Here is a 22,722-nt window from a genome sequence, read left to right as displayed (position 1 = left end):
AATTTAAAAATAACATGTAGGTCTATGGATAATTATCTATTTTAGATTTTTTTTAAATAAAAAATGTATAAAGTCTAATTTTTTATGAACCAAAAAAAAATATAACATGTTAAAATCTTATTTTTACAATTTGTAGTTTACAAAAACAATTTTACCAAAACTTTTATAAAACTATTTTCAAAATATTAGGTGTAATTTTATATTATGTAATTAATTTCTTAAGATACCATTTTACTGTTATTGTAGTATAATATCATATGTATATTTTATATTTTATTCATACGATGCATGGTCATCCTTTAATAAATTTCGGAAAAAAACCCAATCTTTTTTTCTGTTGTTCTATGGAGAAGGGAAAGATAATTTGAAAAGCCAGGCTGTAGAGTTATCGTTCTCTTTGCAGTGATAAAAAGGGGAAAAAAACCAACAGACAATGATGGGTTTAAGAAAAAAGAAATAAATATTTGAAAAGCAAAAAAAAAAAAGAATCAGAATATTTTCATCTTTTTTTATACAGATGTCAGATTTCCTATGCAAGTACTGCGGTTTGGTATTTAAGAATCATTTTTAAGGTCAAATGCATGAAGATGGACATAACAGTCCAATGCTATCGAATAATGATGATGATGACTCGGTAATGATATATAATTGTTATCAGTAACTAATCTTAATTACATAATCATACATTTTTACTCATTTTAGAATATTAATAGTAAAAATCAACGATTTCATCTTACTATGAATTACGGAAATATCACATCCTTAAACGTTTTCAATTTTAAAATTATAATCGAATTATTGTTTCCGGATTAATCAAGAAAGACGAAGTAAGTAGTAAAATCATTAAAAAAAAGGCCATTACACTATTGAGATTAAATTACATGTTCATTTTATGAACTTAACCTCCTCCAGCATCCGAAACCTATAGCTCAGATTTAGCACTCAAGCCTGTCGGGTGCATCAGTTTCATCACGCGCACCATCCATGCAAGTTTAGTAAAGTTAAAGGGCATAAGCTCAACCCCCCCCCCCCCCCCCCCGGACACTTTGTCTCAATCAGCTGAAAAACTAATAATTCTTTATTAACTCCCTCTGAAAGAGGACATGTATTACTTTCTATTTTAAGAAACTGCAATTACCTTCATATTAATATGCTTTGTTCATAGTTTAGTTAAAATTCTTCTTTAGTTCTGAAGATGAAATTGTGAAAAGATTACAATGATGGCAACAACCACAATAGACAATTTTTTTTATCAGAAAAGCTCAAAGTTATATTTTCGGTTCAATAGGAAAAACTCTTCAAAAATGAAGTGGATATATGATGAATTAGGAGTAAAAATGTCATTATATGGCACCAGAAATGTGCTGATATATCAGCTCTTGCCTATCGTAAATTTCTATGTAAAAACTTTCAACATTCATTGGTCTTCAACATTTGAGCTACTACCTCAGGATTATTATTACATAAAATTTGGAATTTTAGGTCATAATATGATTTCTTGGCCACAATGAGCTGTCTCTCGTCTTTCAGCTTCTTTATTTCTTCCTGAAGTTTATCATCCTCTAATGATAGATTCCTTTCCTCTAGCTCCAGGATGGTAAGCTTCCTCTTTTTCTTACCAGAATCTGTATTATAAAAACAACAACAAAATAAAACAAAAAGCCCATGGGCCACATTTCTCATCTGAGCAATAATAACCATAGCAAGATATCTGTGAGCTAATGCTCACTAGTGATACCCCCACCACAACACAACAAGAACGATCTGTTTTCATCGCTTTGTCAGGATGAACTTCTTGATAGTTAATGTAAATTGCAGTTTTATAAACTACACAAAGCAATTTGAAAGTTTGAAGGGGGCTTAACTTACAAAAAAAAATCTTGACAAACAAGAAAACAGGGTCTTTTGGTTACGGTTATGTACAACTTTGCCCAAAAAGTGGTGGGGGGAGGGGCTAAGCCTCCTCTTCCAATAGCCCCCAGGTTCTGACGCATATGCTACGTAGTTAAGTGTTTTCCTTGAAGTTCAAACTTGTAATTTAAATTTTGGACAAAATCCATTCTATATAAATTTTTGTGGTAGATATAGTTACGTTGAAAGTACTAGCAAATCTTCGAAAATAGGTAACTGAAGTGTTGAAGCGAAGGGCTGTGTCAAAAAAAGTTCTGACCGGAGGTATTTGATAAAGCATCACCCGTTTCATAAAGCAAAGGTTTATCATATGGGTAATGTTGGAATGATCACATGGATATGGACTTGGTTTACACATGATCAAAACATGTGAAGCCAGAAGGGCTTCTCGGAGAATTTGATCATGTACCAACTAAGTTCATTGCCCTGTGTACTTTCTATAATTGTTTCTATCAAAATATGATTTAAGAATTTATTTACCTTGTACGTCAGTCTTCTTTGCAGGCACATCTGAAGATGCTGAAGAAGAGGTGGAAGGCTGAGTTTCCACTGGATCTTAAATAAAAATTGCCAGAGTTTCTTAATATGCTTGGTCCTATTTTTTTTTGTTTTGCAACATTTTGGACATGAAACTTCACATACAAATAAGTGTTGGGGTTTGATATACCAGTATATCCTGTACTTAACTTTCTCATAAATTCAACAATTGGTTCATTTTTTTTTATATCATATACAAAGAAGTGGGTCAGTGCCATGAAATCTTCTCTGGTTTACATTGTGATAGAAACATCACACTGTTGTTTTTAATCTCTGCCCTTCAGGCTATACATGTTAACATAAACTCTCAGAAGGGCTTCTCAGAAGATTTGATCACTTACCAACCAAGTTCATATCCCATTGAACTGTTTAACATTGCTGCATATTTATTATTTGAAAAATGCAAATAGTTTAGAACTGTTAGAATACTGAGATGTTATGTTAACAATAATTATTCAAGCCTGTGCTATGACTTTTTGACATCATGAACAATTGATACATAATTAAATGTTTTAATTTTAGTTATAGGTCCATATAGGGAAACATATTTGCAAAAGTAAATATTTCAATATACAACACAATATAGTTACCCGCTGTATCTATTCCTCCACATATTCCTTCAAGGGAAGGCCTTCCTTCCAGTTGTTCCAAAATGGAAAGCTCAACTAGTGTGGGGCTTGGTGGCTTGGGACCTCCTCCTGTCTTTGGGCGTTTTGATTCTGATAACTTTCCTTTGGCTACAATTGATCATCATTCCTTGTTAGTGAAATTTAAAGATAAGAAGATTATTCAACAATAATCATCATTATGCAAACCAAATATATCGCCTAATTTGATTGGCTAAACATTTCATAATATATATCATATAACATAACTTGCTTAGTAACGTCATGATACAACATGCATACCAAACGTTATAATCTGCCTGACATTACAATTTAAATTTCACACGAATCGTCATTTTAACAAACAATATGCCTTATTTTCTGATTTCAGTTGTTCGAATATTATTATAAGGAATGAATTTAATTTCTACCTATGATGTCAATTCATGGGGAAGTGCTCATTCCCACAGAAACCACGGAAATTAAGCCATAACAAATTCTAATGATTCCACGGTATAAATGAATCAGTTATACCACATGTACCTACCCCTCTGCTTCAAGTTACTGTACTGCTTGGCAGCCTCCCCACTTGTCCTCAGTATTCCCGAACCACTGCTCCTAAAATAGTATTTACTGTCATGCAGTGATGCTCCATTTGGATAAATAATCTGTGTACGTTGCACATCATTATACAATTTATAAAACATAACCAATGAACTGTCTTGACAATGAAAAGTTTTCCATAATTTATATGCCCCTAAATAAGAAGTAATTTTCACAGTATATAACATTTTTTTCATTGTGTACTGTACTTTAAAAATTTTTTCTTCATAAATGATATTCATATAACTAATGAGCAATGTACAAAATCAAAACAAAGATTAATAGAATCATTCATTATTACAAGTGTGGGATAGTGAAATTCCACCGAGGGGACAAGATTCACTGTCTAGGACGAGGCTTTGCCGAGTCCTAGACCGTGAATCTTGGCCCCGAGGTGGAATTTCACTATCCCACACGAGTATATAATGAAAGATTATTTTTCTCGCATTATATTAGCTTAAAAAATGATGTTTAACAACTTTCTGTTATGACGTTCAAAAGATTACTTTCGGTTTATCCCTCCGCGTGCTTCAAATAGTGCAAGTTAAATGAAAGCATACGACAGTTTTTTCAATTAAAATATGAAAAATTGTAATTAATTATGCAACACAATTACTTAATGGATAATCTCAATGCACTATTTAGCATTTCCCTACAGCAGACAACGTTTGTTTACGTTTTAAAACAGCGTAGTTATACACAGTGTAAGACAGAAAAATCTCACACTGCTGTCTCACACCGGACAAACCGATCTCACACCGGTGATAATGCGAGAAATACATGTATCACAAAAACTGTTTGGCTTGCACTTATAGATTTAAGATGATTAAGGGCCTGCTTCTTCTAATCACATTTGATTTATAGAGCAGTGCACCGTACGTATTATACCAAGTTCAAATTAAGCCATTAAGCAATTAATATATCACTCAAGAGGACTATAAAAACAAAACTTATCGCATTTTTTTTTGTTGAAGACTGGTTTTGCATCTGGGGGAAAACCATCCAACTCTGTGAGCCCGCATGGAAGTATCAGTATCCATGTTTATTCTATATTTATCGGTCAAAACCATGTGACACTTTAGGAATTCCCTAAAATAAAAACAACAATTTCAACTGGTGAAGATAAACATACCCGTTCACTGCCTGTGCAACCTCTCTCCAGGCAACGTCCTTCGCTATCTTCCCACCCCCAGCGCCCTTAAATTTCCCAAACAATAAACCCTCCCTAAAATGCACTTCTTCCACCAAAAGTTTCTTTTCTAACTCGGTCCAGTTAGGTTTTTTAATTTTTAAACTGGCGTCTGAGACACTTTCAGAACACTCGCTCGCCATTTCTGAACGTAATGAATAATATTTACATGCAGACGACTATCACATGTGACGTCAGTTATAATTTTCACATGTAATTTACATAAATAACGCGATAAACAAGAAAATGAAAGTAGAGTTGACTTACCCGATCGACGCTATTTTTCCTGAGAGGCCGCTTGCGGTAACGAAAATAAGCTGAGATTTTTCCGTAAAACTCAACTCTCGTGAGGCGACTCTGAGAAAGTTTGGTGGCACGCCGTTTTCGCAGAATCTCACCAGAGTTAGAAATTTAAGATTTGAGGCTGAGATTTGAGCTGAGATTTTTACATGTTGGTGGCCCCGAAGCCTGAGCTACCTCCAGGCCCCGAGGTTATAAGACTTTTTTCATACTCGTACTCATACTCATACTCCGTACTCCGAGTATGTGCTCCACTGAGTACGACTTTAAAAACCGAGGTTATAAAAGTGTTGGAGTACGTTCTCCGCTGAGTACTATTTGGAGTATGCTCCAAAAGCCGATCGATGAATTTTTACGTCTCTGGAGAAAGACAGAGAACGGTAATTCATGTAAATAGTCCTGGCATGTAGGCAAACTGTACATGTATTCAGATTAATTATTTATTAACAAAATGTAACACATTATTTACATGTACATATTACCTTCTCCATCTGCAAGCATGGAGATGTGTCTGCATCTATAACTTATGAAGTTTTGAGCAACAGAGACGATAAATCCAGTGTAATTGGTAGAATTATCAACAAATTGTGTTTATGTCAATTGAAATCTCTCTCTCTCTCTCTCTCTCTCTCTCATGAGACTCAGATAGTGATTCATGCATGTGATGATGAAGTATAAGTATGTTGTAAGGAACGATATGAATATAAAAGAAAGAAGTAAGAATTTACACGGATATGAAGAGAGTTTTTCAACATAGAATTTAGTTCGATATATCTTAAGTTTTCCTGGCTTTTATACGATTTTGATATTTTACATGCTAGGAAAAGGTCAGAAACGACGCCAATATAAAACTGGAAAGTCACTGCCCCCAAGTGGATATCTCTTAAGATATTTAGTGAGCAGTTCCTGTATTAGGGAAAACAGGGAAGAGTTTAATTCAAGAATAGAAACATATACTTGGGAAAATCACAAAAATACTGAGAAATCCGTTTATTTTTACACTCATATAGTATACACTAAGGAAATTATATGGGTATTCCAATTTAATTGCAACATACTTAGTACTATATTTGCCTTTTAAAATTCTTGTGAGAAAAAAACATCTAATATCTTGAAGGGGTGGGGTGGGGGTGGGTGTTGGAATTGCATCAATGAACATATGCCAAAGGCCAAGGACACACGTAAAGTTTCTCATTTTAATATTTTTGGGAATGTGCACGAGAGTTTAAGAAAATTCACTAATTGAAATATTTTTGAAATTTCCAATTTGAGGACCACGTTAAACCGAAACAACGTGTTCAAGGAAATTGTGTACTAAAGTTGCTGTACCCCTTTTTGTGGGGTTTTATTTATGGTTCAAGTTTTTCTCACTTAGTCAAGGCTTGAAAATGTGTGTTTAGAATTTATATATACATACTGTGTCATTTTTCATCTTAAGTAACGTCCATTGATATTTTTGAGCAAGCCTTTTCCTATTCATCTTTAAAATTCGAAATACATGTGTTAATTTTGATGCATTTGACATAGATATTTGGTTACTTTAGATAAAAAAGGAATAGCTATATGAATTATCTAAATAGTTACTTGCTAATAAAATTAAACAATTTAAGAGATGAATATTCCCACAACTAAGCTATATAGAAAAAAAATCTCTCACATGAAAATGCGAAGAAGCTATTTTAAGTAGTACATGTGTTTTCAATCGATTGCATAGAATAACAATAATCCCCTTCAAATCTCTCTCTCTCTCTCTCTCTCTCTCTCTCTCTCTCATCTAGCTTTTATCATGCGGGTTATGATTAATTAAAGTGTTATCTTTTTTTTTTTTTTTTTTTTTTACATAAACAAGCTTTTAATTAACTTTAAATTACCCGAATTCTCAAGCAGAATATATACGTCGATCATACTTAATGTTTTCCATAACTGTGTATTTAAGAATAAAATTTGATGTCATAACACCAAAGTAGTATAAGCCCCCCCGCTGGGCGGTTCAACTGAGTGCACTTTTTATGCAAATGAGGTGTTGAACCGCCCAGCGAGGGCGGCTGGTAATCTAGCTTCTTGGTTTTCAAGCTAATAATGCTATAGTAAGCTAATAATGCTAAGCTATAGTAAGCATAATTTCATGGCATTTTTTATTGAGTAAAATTCTTCTTGTAAAAACACGTCCGCTCTCTATGAAGTCACCGAGAATTATGACGTTATAACGTTAGGCGCCTTTCTAGAACAATCTGAGGATGACGTAACGTTATTGTTCTTGACGTAGCACGCGACGTTATAGAATGTTCTAGACAGTTCTTAACGTTTATTATGTACTTTAACGTTATTCTCTTATCATTTGAATCAAGTGCATCATGCCGCTCACATCGCTTAGAAGAAATCTTCTCCTCCAACATCGCCGCTTGAAAGAATATCAGTTGAAGCAGAAAAGGATTCGACTTTTGAAAAGAAATGAAGAATTGCTCCGACATTTGCGCTTATATAGAAAAAACCTACTGCGACTACGGGAATTGGCTAAAAAAGCAGAGAAGTATTATCAGATCAAGTTGGATCGCGGACGACACTCTAGGAAATTCAAAGTGCAGGAGAATGTATACAATGTGAATTTTAAGCCTTTACCCGAGAAAGACCATTCTCCTTTTGTCCGGAATGTATTGGATGCCATGTTGAACGAAGTCAAGAGTGAAATGAACTGCCGTCCGAACGACTATCTGCGGTTGAACATACGACACCCTTCTTTGGACTCCGACATATGGTATGAATTTACTCAAAGCAAGCATCTCGACGCCCGGGGGATACTAGAAAAAATTAAAGGTGTGCAGCAATCCAAGAGAGATTTCACCATGACCGACGGAGCTATACAATTCGAATTTTTTCATGTACAGTATCCCGAAGGAAGTGGCGGAAATAAGAAAAAACATCTGCTCCTCAACAAGGAGAATTTCAAAAAGGGTAAAAAATCCATTGTGAGCATTCAAAATACGGATTCTTTGTGTTTACCGCGAGCAATCGTGGTCGCTCGATTGCACAGTAAAAAACCTCAGGATCCCGTAGCTCTGGAAGTCTGGGGAAAACAATGGACTCGAATGATGAAAGGTGACTGTAGAAGTGTAGATCAGAAAAAACAGGCTCTAGAGCTCATGGAACTTGCCGGATGTGATCCCGAGTTACCCTGTGGCCCTATAGAGTGGAGGAAGTTACAGCAGGTATTGTGCCCTGAATTTCGACTAAAGATCTTTCAATTTGAAACTAACACGCGCGCACTGAAATTAAAACCAATCTACAAGGGTCACGGCAACGGGAAATGTCTGAACGTGTTGCTAGATCGAGGGCATTACGATACCATACTTTCCATGCCCGGAGTCAGCGAACACAAATATTACTGTGATTATTGCGATGTTGGATATAGCCACATCGAAGAGCATCGTACCAAGTGCCCTCATCGCTGCTCATTTTGTTTGGGCGACACTCCCTGTCCCCCCGAAGGCTTAAGCATCGAATGTTCCGAGTGTCACGGATTTTTTAAGAGCATGGGGTGTTACCAGAGACATTTAGAACCTACCAACTCTAAGACCAACACTTCAGTGTGTCATTTAATGGATCGATGCCAGCACTGTCAGACCTGGATGACCAAAAAATTATTAGCTAACCACAAGTGCAAAGGACAAAAACAATGTAAGATCTGTAAGAAAATTGTAGAGAGCGATCACCAGTGTTACGTGCAAAAGAAGCCCGAGAAGAAAAAGGACAAATTACAGCTGTACATTTATTTCGATTTCGAGTGCACTCAAGAGCATGGAATTCATTCCCCTAACTTGTGTGTGGCTCATCGGGTGTGTCAACATTGTGACCATTTACCTGTGGATGAAGCCTGTACGCACTGTCAGAGTTTAGGCCCCCGTCAACACGTGTTTCAAGGACCGGATACCTTAAAGGAGTTCGTAGATTGGCTATTGAAATCTGAATGTCAGAACAAAACCACCCATTTAGTGCACGATGGGGCCATCGTCATTGCTCACAATTTTAAGGGATACGATGGACAATTTATCTTGAACTATATCGTTCACAAAGCTTGCATCAAACCCTCGGTCATCATGAATGGAAGTAAGATCTTGTCCATGAACATTTGTGACATAAAATTCATCGATTCCTACAACTACTTACCTTTTGCACTCGCAAAGATGCCTTCTGCTTTTGGGTTACAAGAACTGAAAAAAGGGTATTTCCCTCATTTTTTCAACACGGAGCAGAACCAGGATTACTTGGGAGTCTATCCACCCCCCGCTTACTACAACCCAGACGACATGAGCACCGCGGGGCGTAAAGATTTTTATGCCTGGTACGAACAGCAACGAGGAAAAGTGTTTAACTTCCGAGAAGAATTCCTAGCCTATTGTATTTCGGATGTGGACATTTTAAGGCGCTGTTGTGCAAAGTTTAGAGCTACCATACAGTCTCAGGTTCGCGTGAATCCCTTTCAGGAAGCTCTCACTTTTGCCAGCACTGCCAATTTAGCTTACCGGCGGAGTTTCATGTCAGATCAAACCATTGCCATCATTCCCAATCTGGGTTACCATCCTGCTCGCCAGTATTCCATCAAAGCCTGCCGTTGGTTGGCCTGGATGGGTCGTCGATGTTCTATACGACATGCTAAAAACGGAGGTGAGGTTCGACTGGAAAATTACACCGTGGACGGTTACGATGAGAACACGCAGACAGTGTATGAATTCCATGGATGCTATTGGCATGGCTGTCCCACCTGTTATCCAGATCGAACCACAGACATTCATCCTCACCATCCAGACAGGACTTACGCCACGGTCTACGAGCAGACCCTCCGTCGAGAACAAGAGTTAAGGGATAAAGGATATAAAGTCATTAGTATATGGGAACACGAATTTGACAGTCAATTAAAAAACCAAGAGGAGTTACAGAACTTTGTACAAGAATTAGACTTTCAAGACCCCTTGAATCCCAGGGACAGCTTGTATGGAGGCCGGACCAATGCCATTCGTTTGTTCTGTACAGAGGGAGATATGCGCTATGTAGATGTCTGTTCTCTGTATCCTTACGTGCTAAAGTACAGGCCTTTTCCTGTGGGACACCCCGAAGTCCTAAGTGATAATTTCGGAGACTTGAGAGCCTATTTTGGATTGATTAAATGCCGCGTTTTACCCCCACGCGGTCTCTATCATCCCGTCTTGCCTTATCGTTCCGGAGGAAAATTACTATTTCCCCTATGTCGGACATGTGCCGAACAACGACAGAGTCTGGAACCGGAGTACCAATGTTTGCATTCTGAATCTGAACGCTGTCTCACTGGAACCTGGGTAAGCACTGAACTCCATAAAGCGATGGACATGGGATATCGAATTGAGCGCATTTACGAAATCTGGCATTTTCCTCAAACTAGTAACACCTTGTTCAAAGCCTACATAGACACCTTTTTGAAAATAAAACAAGAAGCTTCAGGATTTCCCCCCGAATGTGAGAGCGAAGAGGAAAAACGGAGCTACATTCTTGACATTTTTGAAAGAGAAGGCATCATGTTAGATCCCTCTCAAATCGAGAAAAACCCCGTCAAAAGAACGATTGCCAAACTGTTTTTGAACTGTCTGTGGGGAAAATTCGCTCAGAGAATTCAACTACCTAAATCTCGTTATTTGACCGAAGAAGAAGAATTACAACAGCTGTTACAGGACTGCAGTCTAGAGGTCAAAGGGATAGAACTCTTGGAAAACTCTGAAGATCCCAACTTGGACATGATTTTAGTCAATTACCAAGAGAAACGGGAATTTCTGGAAGAATGTCCCTTCGGTAACGTGGTATTGGCTTGTTTTACCACGGCTCATGCTCGCCTGCATCTCTACGAAACCTTAGAACAACTGGGGGAACGTGTGCTATACTTTGATACCGACAGTATCATCTACCAACACGAGGAGGGTAAATTCAATCCTGAAATTATCAACAGTTTAGGTGGCTGGACCGACGAACTGGATGGAGATCGGATAGTAAAATTCATGTCTGGAGGACCTAAAAATTATGCCTACATCACCGAGAGCGGTAAATCTGTGTGTAAAGTGAAAGGATTGACTCTGAATTACAGAGCCTCAACCATAGTGTCTCCCGAAGCCCTTGAAAAAATGTTAAAAGAAGAAATCGATATCATCAATGTGACTTATCCCAAGTATATTCATAGAACCCGCCAACATACTGTCCAGACGCTACCGCTTACCAAACAATACAGGATTGTGTATGATAAACGCCAGAGGATATCTGACTACCGAACCCTACCCTATGGATTTTGACCAATTTTGAATTTGATGCATTTTATTGTTGAATGATCCTGTATATAACATTGATTTTTTTTTACCTATTATCAAACTCTTGTATCAAATAAATTGAATGATTTTCTCAAAATCTTGTCATTCTTTAACATGTACTCCTACGATACACTAGCCCCTTTTCAATTGAAACACGAATTTACTATGGTAGTAGCAGGTCCTTCCAAGTCGGGGAAAACTGAATTTGTTAAAAAACTGGTGGAAAATACTCATTGGATCACCCCATACCCCGAGAAAATCGTTTGGTGTTATCGAGAATGGCAATCTGCTTACGAATCTTTACAAGACAGAGTCAAGTTTATACGCAATATTCCCGAGGACGATGAGAAATTAGTGGCGGATCTCAATACTCGACACCTTTTAATATTTGATGATATGATGGGAGGTAAAGCGATCGAGTCAATAGTCGATTGGTTTACACGGAAAGCTCATCATAGGAATACTAGTGTCATTTACATTACTCAGAATGTATTTGATCGAGCAGCTCAGCATCGCACTATTAGTTTAAATGCTCATTATTTAGTCTTGTTTAAAAATCCCCGAGACAAGTCTCAAATTGTGGTGTTGAGTAGACAATTAGACATGCCTCATTTAATGTCTGCCTATCAAGATGCTACTCGCCAACCCCACGGGTACCTCATTGTAGATTTAAGCCCTCAGACTCCTGATGAATTACGACTGAGGAGTCAATTGTTTGAGACCCTAACAGTTTACATGGCTAGAGTATAAATACAAGAGTTTGAATGTTTTCCTATTCAGTTGAAATCATGACTGGAAAGAAGTTACTACGTACATTAAGACGCTTACAACATGAACGGGATCCAGAGAAACGAACAGAAATCATCGAGTTGGGGCGAAAAGCCTTAATGAAATGGTTTTTGGCTGGAGCTAAAAATTTATTGAAAGGAGTCATTCCTATCAATAAGCAGACCCAACGTTTCATCGATAAACATCGAGAGGATTTAAGTGTCATTGCCAATAAAAAAGTCAATGATGATAACAGGATTAAAGCCATTCTGAAACGTGGTGGAGCTGGATTTGTTGGAGGAGTCATTATTCGCCATTTATTGAAATGGAACCTGGCTAAGGCTAGAACAGCTAAACCCAAAAAACGACGACTTAAGAGTGTAGTGATCAATCCCAAGGCTCCTAAAACTAGAAAGCTCCCCCAGTGGATGGTTGACATAGGAAAATTGGCTTCAAGTAAAAAGAAAGCTCCCAGGAAAAAGAAATCTCCAAAGAAAGGCAAAAAGAAATCACAGAAACTGATTGTTAAACTTCCTAAAAAAAACAATAAGCAGATTCCGTTGACCCAACTTCCCCCAATACCACATTAGCCATGTTGAAACAAGGTCAAAAGAAAATGGCTCGAGCCATGACTGGACCTATAGGGAGTCAGAGAACTCCCGATATTCAACCTAGTGTGTTTCCTGGTATTAAGGTTCCTGTTCATCATATTCCGAGATCCTCCTCGTTGTTTACAAAAGTGGCAGGTTTTAGTCCTTTACAAGATCCCGATAAGAAAAACCAGAAGGGGAAATATCAATGTCGATATTGTCCTGCAGAGTTTAGAGTGAAGAAAAATAGAGATCAACACGAGAGAACCACTCACTTGGGTTATGCCCCTGCCTAGAGGAGAGTATAAAAACCCTTACAGACTGAATCTAGTTATCATTTTGTACAAAGATGGGTACAAGCCAGAAGAAAAAGAACAAAGTGTGCTGTTGTAAATCTAGACTGAAACCTCATTTACCCATATTGCAGTTATTATCAACGCCACATTATTCACCAAAGTTAAAGAAAGAGGTGTTAAAGCACTGTTCTAATGACTGTATCTATAAAATTTGTGAAATCGTGTACAACCTCTTAAAAGGCAACGTTCTACTGAACTCCTCTCAGAAGAAAAAACTCGCTCCTCAGAAACACATCTTGAGGCGACTGGTTCAACCCCAGTCCATACAGAAACGCAGACGAACTTTAATACTGAATCAAAAAGGGGGCGTTTTCCCAGTCATTCCCATGCTTCTCAGTTTACTCCTTTGAAATTATGAGTCGCAAGATGGTGTTAGTTCCTGAAGCCATGTTACTGGAATTGAAAGGAAAATTACCTAAATCTCCTGAATTTCAAGCCACCATTGGATTAGGACACCAGTTAGATCAGATTCAAGGGAGAGAAGATTTGAACCCTGAAGAAAAAGTGGCTCTCTATGGACATCAATTACACCGTTATCGGAATTATTTACAACAAGCCCGTGATCAGGGGAAGGAAAGGACATTTACAACACCATTACCTAAAACACAGAAAAATAAAGAGGCAAACAAAGATGTTGATATTGCTGCTGCTCCTGCTCCTGTTGCTGATGCTGCTGATCCAGGTTCCTCAGAACTGGAAGAACAAGTGATTAAAAGTGTTAGCAACAAAATGCAAAAGAAAGCAGGACTTCTCTTAGATCATCTCAAGAAAAGTAAAGTCTTGAAATGGAATTCCGATGGAGAAATCAGATATCGAGGAAAACTCATACCCCAATCTAATATCATTGATCTAGTAACTAATACGATGAAAACTAGATCTCGCAAAGGAATCAGCCCTCCTATTGGAACAGACCAGTTTGCTCAAGCCTTAAAAGAAACCAATGTCCCAACAGATTACCTACCTAATCCAGACATTATAAAAGCCATGCAGAGACCAGGAAAAATCAGTACCCCTATGTCCATTCTAGCTGACAAAGAGTCTGATGATAATGATGACGATACGGGGTTTCAGGAACCTTCGACTTTTAGCACACCGCAAGCTTCTCCTTTTCTTCTAACTCCAAAGAGAACCAGAAAAAGAGACAACATCCTCCTAGATTGGAATATATTAAAAAAGAAATGAAGAAAAAGAAAAAGGTTTTACAAACCATTCTACAAGAGATTTATTACAATCCTAAGACTGGATATGGAGGAGTACAATCTTTATACCGGCAAGTGCGTGCAAGGGGACATCTTTTATCTATTGCTGATATTAGAAAATGGTTGAAAGAGCAAGAGACTTATACTTTACATAAACCCATTCGCCGCAAATTCAAGCGACAACAAACAAGAGTAACCGGTATCGACGAGCAATGGCAATTAGATTTGGCAGATGTATCCCAATTAAAGAAAGAGAATGATGGATATACCTTTTTACTGTGTGCTATTGATGTACTCTCTAAATATGCTTGGGTGGTGCCTTTAAAGCAGAAAACGGGAAAAGAAATGATTCGCGGATTACAACAGATCTTTAAAGAAGAAGGGCGACAACCGCTTCGCATTCAGTCGGACCAAGGGAGGGAATTCACAAACAAGGAATTTCTGCGCGCTTTTAAATTCATTCATTTCTTCACCACTCGCAATGCAGAAACAAAAGCAAGTATCGTAGAGCGCTTTCAACGCACCTTAAAAGCTCGCATGTGGAGATATTTCACTCGTCATAAAACTCGAAGATATCTGGATATTTTACCCGATCTGGTATATGCCTACAATCACTCATATCATCGCAGTATAAAAAGAGCTCCAGCTGACGTGAATACCTCCAATGTCCTACAAGTGTGGAAAACTCTGTATCAAAAGAACTCCTCTACACCCTTCTTTTCCCCTAAATTTCACAAAGGAGACATAGTGCGCATCAGTAAAGCGAAACGAACTTTTGAAAAAGGATATCTACCTAACTGGACCAGGGAGTTGTTTACTATATCTCATCGAGTCCAGGGGGCTGTTCCTTATAGATATAAGGTACAGGACTATCACGGAGAAGAATTAGAAGGAACATTTTACGAGTCTGAATTACAAAAAGTCATTAAAGAAGACGACGTCTATGAAGTAGAGGAAATCCTAGACTATAAAAAGCGGCGCATAGGGAAAAAAGTCATTAAAGAAATCAAAGTGCGTTGGAAAGGATATCCCCCTAGCTTTGACTCATGGATTCCTCAAACAGATCTTCTACTTCCCAAATAAGTGAACATTGGAAAATGTTTGGAGAAAAAATTCCTAGAGCAGAAATCGTGTATTTTGCTCAACTTTTGATCTGCTTGACATTAATTATCGCTTGTATCGTCATGTTAGCTTTACACGATTCGAATCGAGAATATTGGATGATTTGTCTCAGTTCTACCGTGGGCTATATCATGCCAAGTCCTACTCTTCAACTCAAAAGCAGCACTAAATCAGAAAATGCATGAGAAAAGATGTCACGTGATTGTGAGTCCATTATTAAAGAAGTGCAGCTCGAGGTTTTGACTTATTATCAGACCAAGCGATGATCAAGCTACATGGTTGATAGAGAGAGATGAATTCCATACAGTACCGTTGGAAAATCATAGATCCTAAGGGAGCTCCTAGGGAAAACTTTAAGGGAGCATGGGTGTCTACTAAGTTGGAATGTTTGCGTGATTTCATGCAAAAACCTCGAATTCCTCAGGGAGAGGAAAAAATCTACTTGTACAAAAGAATTCCGATTCCCGCTGGAAAACGATATTTCCGGATGATTGGAAAAAGTAAATATAAACAATTTCGGTGGAAAGTGAAATGTCAATGGAATGTGTTTCACCCTTCAAAAAACCACGAACCGGCATGGACTCTTATCGAGGGAGACTGGACAGATGATTTCAAAAAGTGTTCTAAAGACTTTCATAAGACGATTACCAAAGGCTATGATTTTGTGGACTCCTGTGTGCCTTACGAGTACCTATACATGCGGAGACCCTTTCCAATCCGAGTCAAAATAAGCAGATCTCACAGTGTATGACAATATTCATCCATGTTTGTTCATGTTGTTGTTATTGTTGTTCAAATAAAAAATTAAGTATATATAAAAAGAGTGTTCTTTATGTATGAGACTCATTTGATCTCAAGCCATGGCTCAGAATACAGGGTTTTACATGACTCTACCCAGTGATGGATCTATGTCTACTTTTCCCGAGAATACGGTGGCTCATTTTAAAACATTATTACCCCAAACCATGGATTTCACCGACGGTGAATGGGAAGTAGGTCTCACTGAAATGATGTATCCTAATACACTCCAAAACATAGACCCAAGGGAAGCTCATTTCGATATCTTGATTCCTACTCATCTCGATGTAGAACCCGTAGATCCCGATATATATCGAGCAGGGCGATTTACAATTGAAAAAATAGGTCGAGAGAAACTCATTGAATGTCCCATGCTAGTCGATTGGGACAAAGGCTTTTGGAAAATATCAATAGAAAGAAATAGCGAGGCTAATCACTATCGAGTGAAATTCCGAGGGGGTCCTTACCCAGATCCTCAGTCATTAATAGAGGAAATCAACGAAGGACTTAGACGCTGTCTGGAAAAGGTCTGGAAAAAATATCCTGATGCGGAGACTGGGGATGTCGGAAACATGAAACTAGAATATCGCCAAAAATTCTCCCGTATCGAATTTCAATTAAACGGAAAGGAGTTATCCACTTTACGCTTCAGTATTAGTTTTCCCCTTACTTTAGCTTATAAGATGGGGTTTGGAGATGAGCTCAAATGGAAGTTTGGTAAAAGATATATGAGCCTGTGGATCAATGTCACTCACATGGCAGTTCATACCCCTGATATGCACGAGAACTTAAAACAAATGTATGTGTATTGCGATATCGTCGAACCCCAAGTGGTGGGGTCAAATGCTTTGAAGTTACTTAGAGTTGTCCCCCGTGAAGGAGAGAAAGTCCAGGAACAGACGAGATGGGAGCCTATTAGAGCTGAATATTTGAAACTGAGTAAAAAACATTTCGATACGATAGACATACACATTCAGACTCCATTAGGGACTGTCATGCCCTTTTTAAATGGAAAATCTATCCTGAAACTTCATTTTAGAAAAGTGTACTAAAGGAGATGGATATCTACAGTCTCACTTTTACAATCATTGTGGGAGTAATGACCTGTATCACCTGTTGTTTAGAATGTCTGCATCTATGCATTCAACGCTCTTAGATTTACTAGGAATCAAGATAAAGAGAGCCTCTATATAAAGACCTGTCATTCGTGAAAAAACCCTCATTGTTTGGTCTACAGCATGCAGTACCATCGAGGTATATTGCGTCAACAAGGACACGGGTTAGGGGGGCTTCTTAAGTTGGCAGCTCCAGTCATGAGAAATGTCATGTCGGGTCTACTAGGAGGAGCTCCCACAGGACCCTCACCGCTTCCCTATTACCCCCCTTCACGCCACTATTACCCTCCGCCTCCTCCCCCTCCTAGCTATGAGTATTCACCAGAAAGAAGCTCACCGCCACGCCGACGCAGCCGTCCAAGACACTCTAGACCCCAGGCAGGAAAAGGATTTTTTACAGATTTACTGAAATCAACGGCTAAACAAGCATTAACTGCAGCAGCTAAAACTGGATTAGATGTGTTAGAAAATAAAAGATCCTTCAAGGATGCGTTAAAAACGCATGGGGGACAAGTCATCAAAAATACAGCTTCACGCATGCTATCTCAAGGGGGAGAAAAGTCCCGCCCCCCCGCCAAACCTAAACTCCTAGCCCGGGGTGGACCTCGGATCAAGAGATCACTAGAAACCGCTAGTGGTGAAAGACCTCCTAAGAAAAAGAAGAAAACTAGACCCTTAGATATTTTTGACTGAGAGGGTATATAAGGAGGTGTAGAAGATCATATCAGATCATTACCATTGGATTCTTTTGATCAGTCACACTTACCAAGATGATGCATAGAGAGTCTTGTGCCTGTGGGATGGACAGTTTAGAACTGTTTCAAACCTCGCCTACGAATGTTACTTTAGAAGATTCGAAATGGATGGAATATTACCCTATATCCAGTACCCTCCAATCGGACACGGCCCCCATTGAATTTGAAATCAAGGGTCAAGGAGATGAATACATTGATCTCTCACAAACTTATCTCCAAATGGTGTGTAAATTCACCAAAGACGACGGGAGTAATTTGACGGGAGACCATAGTACTTCGACTCCCGTTAATAACATCTTACATTCATTGTTCACGGAAATCGATGTGAGTCTCAATGGGAAAATCATTACCCCGGGAACGGACACCTATCCCTACAAAGCCTACTTTGAGAAATTACTATCTTATCAACCCAGAACATTAGAGACTCAGATGAAAGCCTGTAGTTTGTGGGTCAAAGATACCGCTGGACACATGGATGATCTCAAGTATGCCGCCGCCACTCAAGCAAAAACTGCTTTTGCTGTCGCAGATGATGAGGTGAACATCGATGCGACACAATTAGCCTTGACCTACCCCAATGAGTCTAAGAATGACGGATTGAGAGAACGCCACAAGGCTATAGACGCTAGCAAAAAGATCGTGTTGATGGATCGTTTACACATAGATTTGTTTCAACAAGAGAAATTTCTGCCTAATGGGGTAGATGTGCGCCTCCGATTTAATAGAGCGAAACCCCAATTCTACATGATGACAGCCGCCTTGAGTAGTGGTAAAGTTTCTATTCAAAGTATCGTGATGTGGGTGAGAAAAATCAAACCTACCCCTGCCATACAGAATGCCATCAATCAGCGCTTGAATTCAGAGACAGTTAAATATCCGCTGAGAAGAGTAGAAGTGAAAACCTTTACGATCGCCACGGGGTCACAATCAAAAATCACCGATCATCTGTTTCAAGGACAAATGCCTAAACGTGTTCTCTTAGGCTTTGTAGAAAATGCCGCTTTCAACGGAGATGCTACTAAAAATCCTTTTAATTTTAAACACGAGAACATTAAGAAATTAGAAATAAGTATCAACGGAGAAACCATGACCACTCGGCCCTTTGAGCCCGATTTTGCAAATGATCAGTACCTAAGATCTTATTTGAGTCTGTATCAAGGGCTGGGGAAATTGGGAGGAGACTGGGCCCCAGACATTACCCTGGAAGAGTATAAAAACGGGTACACGCTCTGGTGTGTGGATTTTACGAAAGATCAAGAAGCTCAACTAGAGAAATTTCATCTAATTGAAACTGGAAACTTGAGAATAGAAGTTCAATTTTCAAACAACTTAGTTCAGACTTTAAATTGTGTGGTCTATGCCGAATTCGACAATTTGCTGGAAATCAACAAACAGAGAGAAGTCAACATTGATTACTAAAAAAAATGGATTCACGTCAGTTACGAGAGGTGTTATCACGAGATTTAGGAAGATCCTTTGGAGGAGTGTATCCCCGAGATTTACTACCGGATCAATTAAGACCTCATGAAAAAGCCATTGTGATCAATACAGATTCTCACGATCAACCCGGAACGCATTGGGTGTGTTTATATTGGAACGGAGCTCATGTGGAATATTTTGATTCTTACGGATTACCTCCCCTACATCAAGAAATTAGACAGTTCATCTCTAGACACGCTAGACATTGGACTTACAATCAGAATTGTTATCAAGATTACTCTACGGATGTCTGTGGACATTATTGTGTGTATTTTTTACACCAACGCCATCGAGGAAACAGGCGAGCGTTAGATTGGCTGTTTCCATTCCCAAGGACGTCGAGGTTATCTCCCCTTCAACGAGATCATTATGTGGCTCAATGGTTTAGAGAGACTTATCGTAAACCCAAAAGAAATCAAGGACAAACTTGCAAATGTTTCTGGCAAAATATGTATTAATTGCTGTTATTGTTGCTGTTGTTCATTCTTAATTAAAAATGTTTAAAAAAATTCGGTCTTGTTTGTTTTTTAAAAAAGAAAGATATTTTGAGAGCTCTTTAATGCTTAAAACTATTCAAAAATGCACGTGCCTTAATTCTATTCTCCAGAACCTCAGTCAATTGCTAGAATATTCTGTTCTAGAAAATGAGGCACGTGTCTCAATTCTATTGAGAATTTTCTAGAACCTCAACTACTCCTACAGTATATAAAGCTTGTAACATTCATTTGGTGTCAGTTTTACGACAATTGAAATCTAGAGATATCAAGATGACTTCGACCGTAGACAGTGTGATCAATGCTCTAGAGATGGATTCCTGTCCCGATCCTCCGCGGACTGACAATACAAGAATTGCTGGTACTGCTGGTGGTTTTTCTGCGGCGGATTCCTGTTCCAATCGTGTGCGGAGTGACAATACAAGAATTGCCAGTGCTGCTGGTTTTAGCATGAGTTATCCAAATGCTCAGTCAAATAGGAAGGATTCGCCATTTTACTCGCTTTTGGATGTGAGGCACATACCACCACCACCACCACCTACAATGCCGCATATTTGGCAATATCCGGAGTACCGAACCTTTGCCTCTAGGTATGCAACGTTTCAAAACTGGCCAAAATACTTAAGAGGACCCAGCAAAACAGACTTGGCGCGAGCAGGATTCATCTACACTCAGTATGGCGATAGAGTGACCTGTTTTTGTTGTGGAATGACATTGAGTGAATGGGAACCAGTGGACGACGCCTATCGAGAACATCTACGCTGGTCCAGATATTGTCATTTTGCTCAAACGGTGGGTAGCATGTAAGTGTGAGGAGAAAAAAAACTTCAGTAAAATGGAAAACTTGTACATCAAAGGACTGCTCTTATTTGTATTTATCAAGACTGATTTTCAATAACATGCACAGGGGTTCTGTGCTTATTGTTACTGTGTTTCATCAAAAAAATATGTGTTTATTGTTACATTGATTATTGTTACATTGATTATTGTTTTAATAAAATTGTAAACAAAAAAATGTTTTTCTTGTATTTAAAAAAATTAATTTATATAAAAAATGATATGATTTCTAAAAAAAAATAAATAAGAAAAAGAAAAAAAAAAAGCTATGTATTGAAAAAAACTATATTATTTTTTAAAAAATACAGTGATTATTGTTTTACAAAAAAAAAATGAATAATTAATCTTAGAAATTATTTATAAAAAATAATTAAGAAAACTTTTAAAAAAATCTTTTTAAAACATTATATTATTTTTTTAAAAAAACATAGTGTTTAATTGTTTTAAAAAATATTTATCTTAGAAATTAATATTATTTATAAAAAATAATTAAGAAAAAAACTTTTTAAAACCTATTATTTTTTAAAAAATAAAGTGTTTTATTTTAAAAAAGTATATGAAAAAAAGTTATTGTAAATTTTTAAATGAATGATTCATTTTTAAAAAAACAATTAAACATTTTTAAAAAAGAGGTGAACTGGTGTTAAAAATTGAGTGTAATAGAGGCATCTTTTCTAAAGATGTGGTGGCCCTTAAAAGGGCCGTTGGGGTGTAACTATCTGGTTACAAGTTACAAATACAAACAGCCTGGACATCTGTTGTCGTCGGGATCACCCCTGCTGATCTGGAGTACACAGCTGCAGCATGCTGTTCGTTGTTGGCAGTTGCGGCATGCAACTATCGAATGTCTAAATCTCTGCTGGCAGCGCTCACACTTGAGGATCATTCGTCCTTCCACTCTGTAGGCCCAGTCAGGGGGTGCGCCGCACTGGTGGTGAGGGGATGCTCCCTGCGGCCCAGGGGGTGAAGGCGCCCGAGATCTCAACGCTGGGGGGGCTGATGGAACGGGGCGGCTATCCTCTCCCTCCGGGGGCGCTCTCAGCAGAACTCGTTGCCTGCGACTAGGGGCTGGCGGTGGCGAGGGCGCTGGTGAGGCAGGTGATGGCTGTGATGCTGGCGCTGATGATGCCGACCGCTGCCTCCTGCGGGCCATGTGTATATCATAAGGTTGAAATCTCGCTAATTCTCTTCTGTGGATCTCTCTCCAGTTACTGAAATCTTCAGTCATCTCTCCTATAGCGATGATACGGATTCTTGATCCGGGTAGAACTGGAAAGAATGCAAACGGATTGCTGTCCATGATGGATCGATCAATGCAGACGATCGATTTCAGAGTGGGCACGAGTATTTAACATAATCTTCGGACAGGTCCCATTCTATGCAGGGATGTACTTTAGATTTACCGTCTGTATATTCACGGATAACAGGGTTAAAATGCCCCATAAGTTACAAGTAAACAAATCCACACGTTAGATAGGGTCAAAATATCCATTGTTTTGTTCAATTATCTCCCCTTTCTATGCATTTCATGCGATACACATCCTCAATTTGACACAAAACAACTTGCATCACCCTCACAGTTTGATAATAGATCCTTCGAAAGTGAGTAGGTATCTAAAAGTCACCCTCATTGGCTGGGGGTGTCGTGGAATAGATAAAAACCTGCCCCCCCCCCCCCCCCCATTGGATATGTTGACATTTGGATCAAAAGAACGCTGAAACTACTTATGTGTCACGTGAC

At 38.4% G+C, this 22,722-nt stretch overlaps 5 protein-coding genes across 5 annotated transcripts; 4 read left to right on the top strand and 1 right to left on the bottom strand.

Moving 5' to 3' along the window:
* Nucleotides 1-1,410: 1,410 nt before the first annotated feature.
* Nucleotides 1,411-5,221, bottom strand: LOC128174763 (uncharacterized). The gene is made up of 5 exons (XM_052840230.1): nucleotides 4,789-5,221; nucleotides 3,601-3,671; nucleotides 3,039-3,185; nucleotides 2,392-2,466; nucleotides 1,411-1,625 (listed from the first exon to the last, which is right to left on the bottom strand). Exons 1-5 carry the CDS (start codon nucleotides 4,986-4,988, stop codon nucleotides 1,411-1,413), a joined length of 708 nt encoding a protein of 235 aa, XP_052696190.1. The 5' UTR covers nucleotides 4,989-5,221.
* A 2,278-nt stretch (nucleotides 5,222-7,499) lies between these two features.
* LOC128174762 (uncharacterized) lies at nucleotides 7,500-11,453 on the top strand. Its single transcript, XM_052840229.1, has one exon. The coding sequence runs from the start codon at nucleotides 7,500-7,502 to the stop codon at nucleotides 11,451-11,453; it is 3,954 nt and encodes a 1,317-aa protein (XP_052696189.1).
* A 2,907-nt stretch (nucleotides 11,454-14,360) lies between these two features.
* LOC128174761 (uncharacterized) lies at nucleotides 14,361-15,464 on the top strand. Its single transcript, XM_052840228.1, has one exon. The coding sequence runs from the start codon at nucleotides 14,361-14,363 to the stop codon at nucleotides 15,462-15,464; it is 1,104 nt and encodes a 367-aa protein (XP_052696188.1).
* Nucleotides 15,465-18,186: 2,722 nt separating this feature from the next.
* LOC128174760 (uncharacterized protein F54H12.2-like) lies at nucleotides 18,187-19,590 on the top strand. Its single transcript, XM_052840227.1, has one exon. It carries the CDS (start codon nucleotides 18,187-18,189, stop codon nucleotides 19,588-19,590), a length of 1,404 nt encoding a protein of 467 aa, XP_052696187.1.
* On the top strand, nucleotides 19,377-21,151 carry LOC128173570 (baculoviral IAP repeat-containing protein 3-like). The gene has a single exon (XM_052839271.1). It carries the CDS (start codon nucleotides 20,418-20,420, stop codon nucleotides 20,949-20,951), a length of 534 nt encoding a protein of 177 aa, XP_052695231.1. The 5' UTR covers nucleotides 19,377-20,417; the 3' UTR covers nucleotides 20,952-21,151.
* Nucleotides 21,152-22,722: the final 1,571 nt, after the last annotated feature.

Source organism: Crassostrea angulata, chromosome 2 (assembly GCF_025612915.1).
Source record: "Crassostrea angulata isolate pt1a10 chromosome 2, ASM2561291v2, whole genome shotgun sequence".
Lineage (NCBI taxonomy): Eukaryota > Metazoa > Mollusca > Bivalvia > Ostreida > Ostreidae > Magallana > Magallana angulata.
The sequence above is the reverse complement of the archived record's forward strand: the minus strand, read 5'-3'. Positions and strand labels throughout refer to the sequence as shown.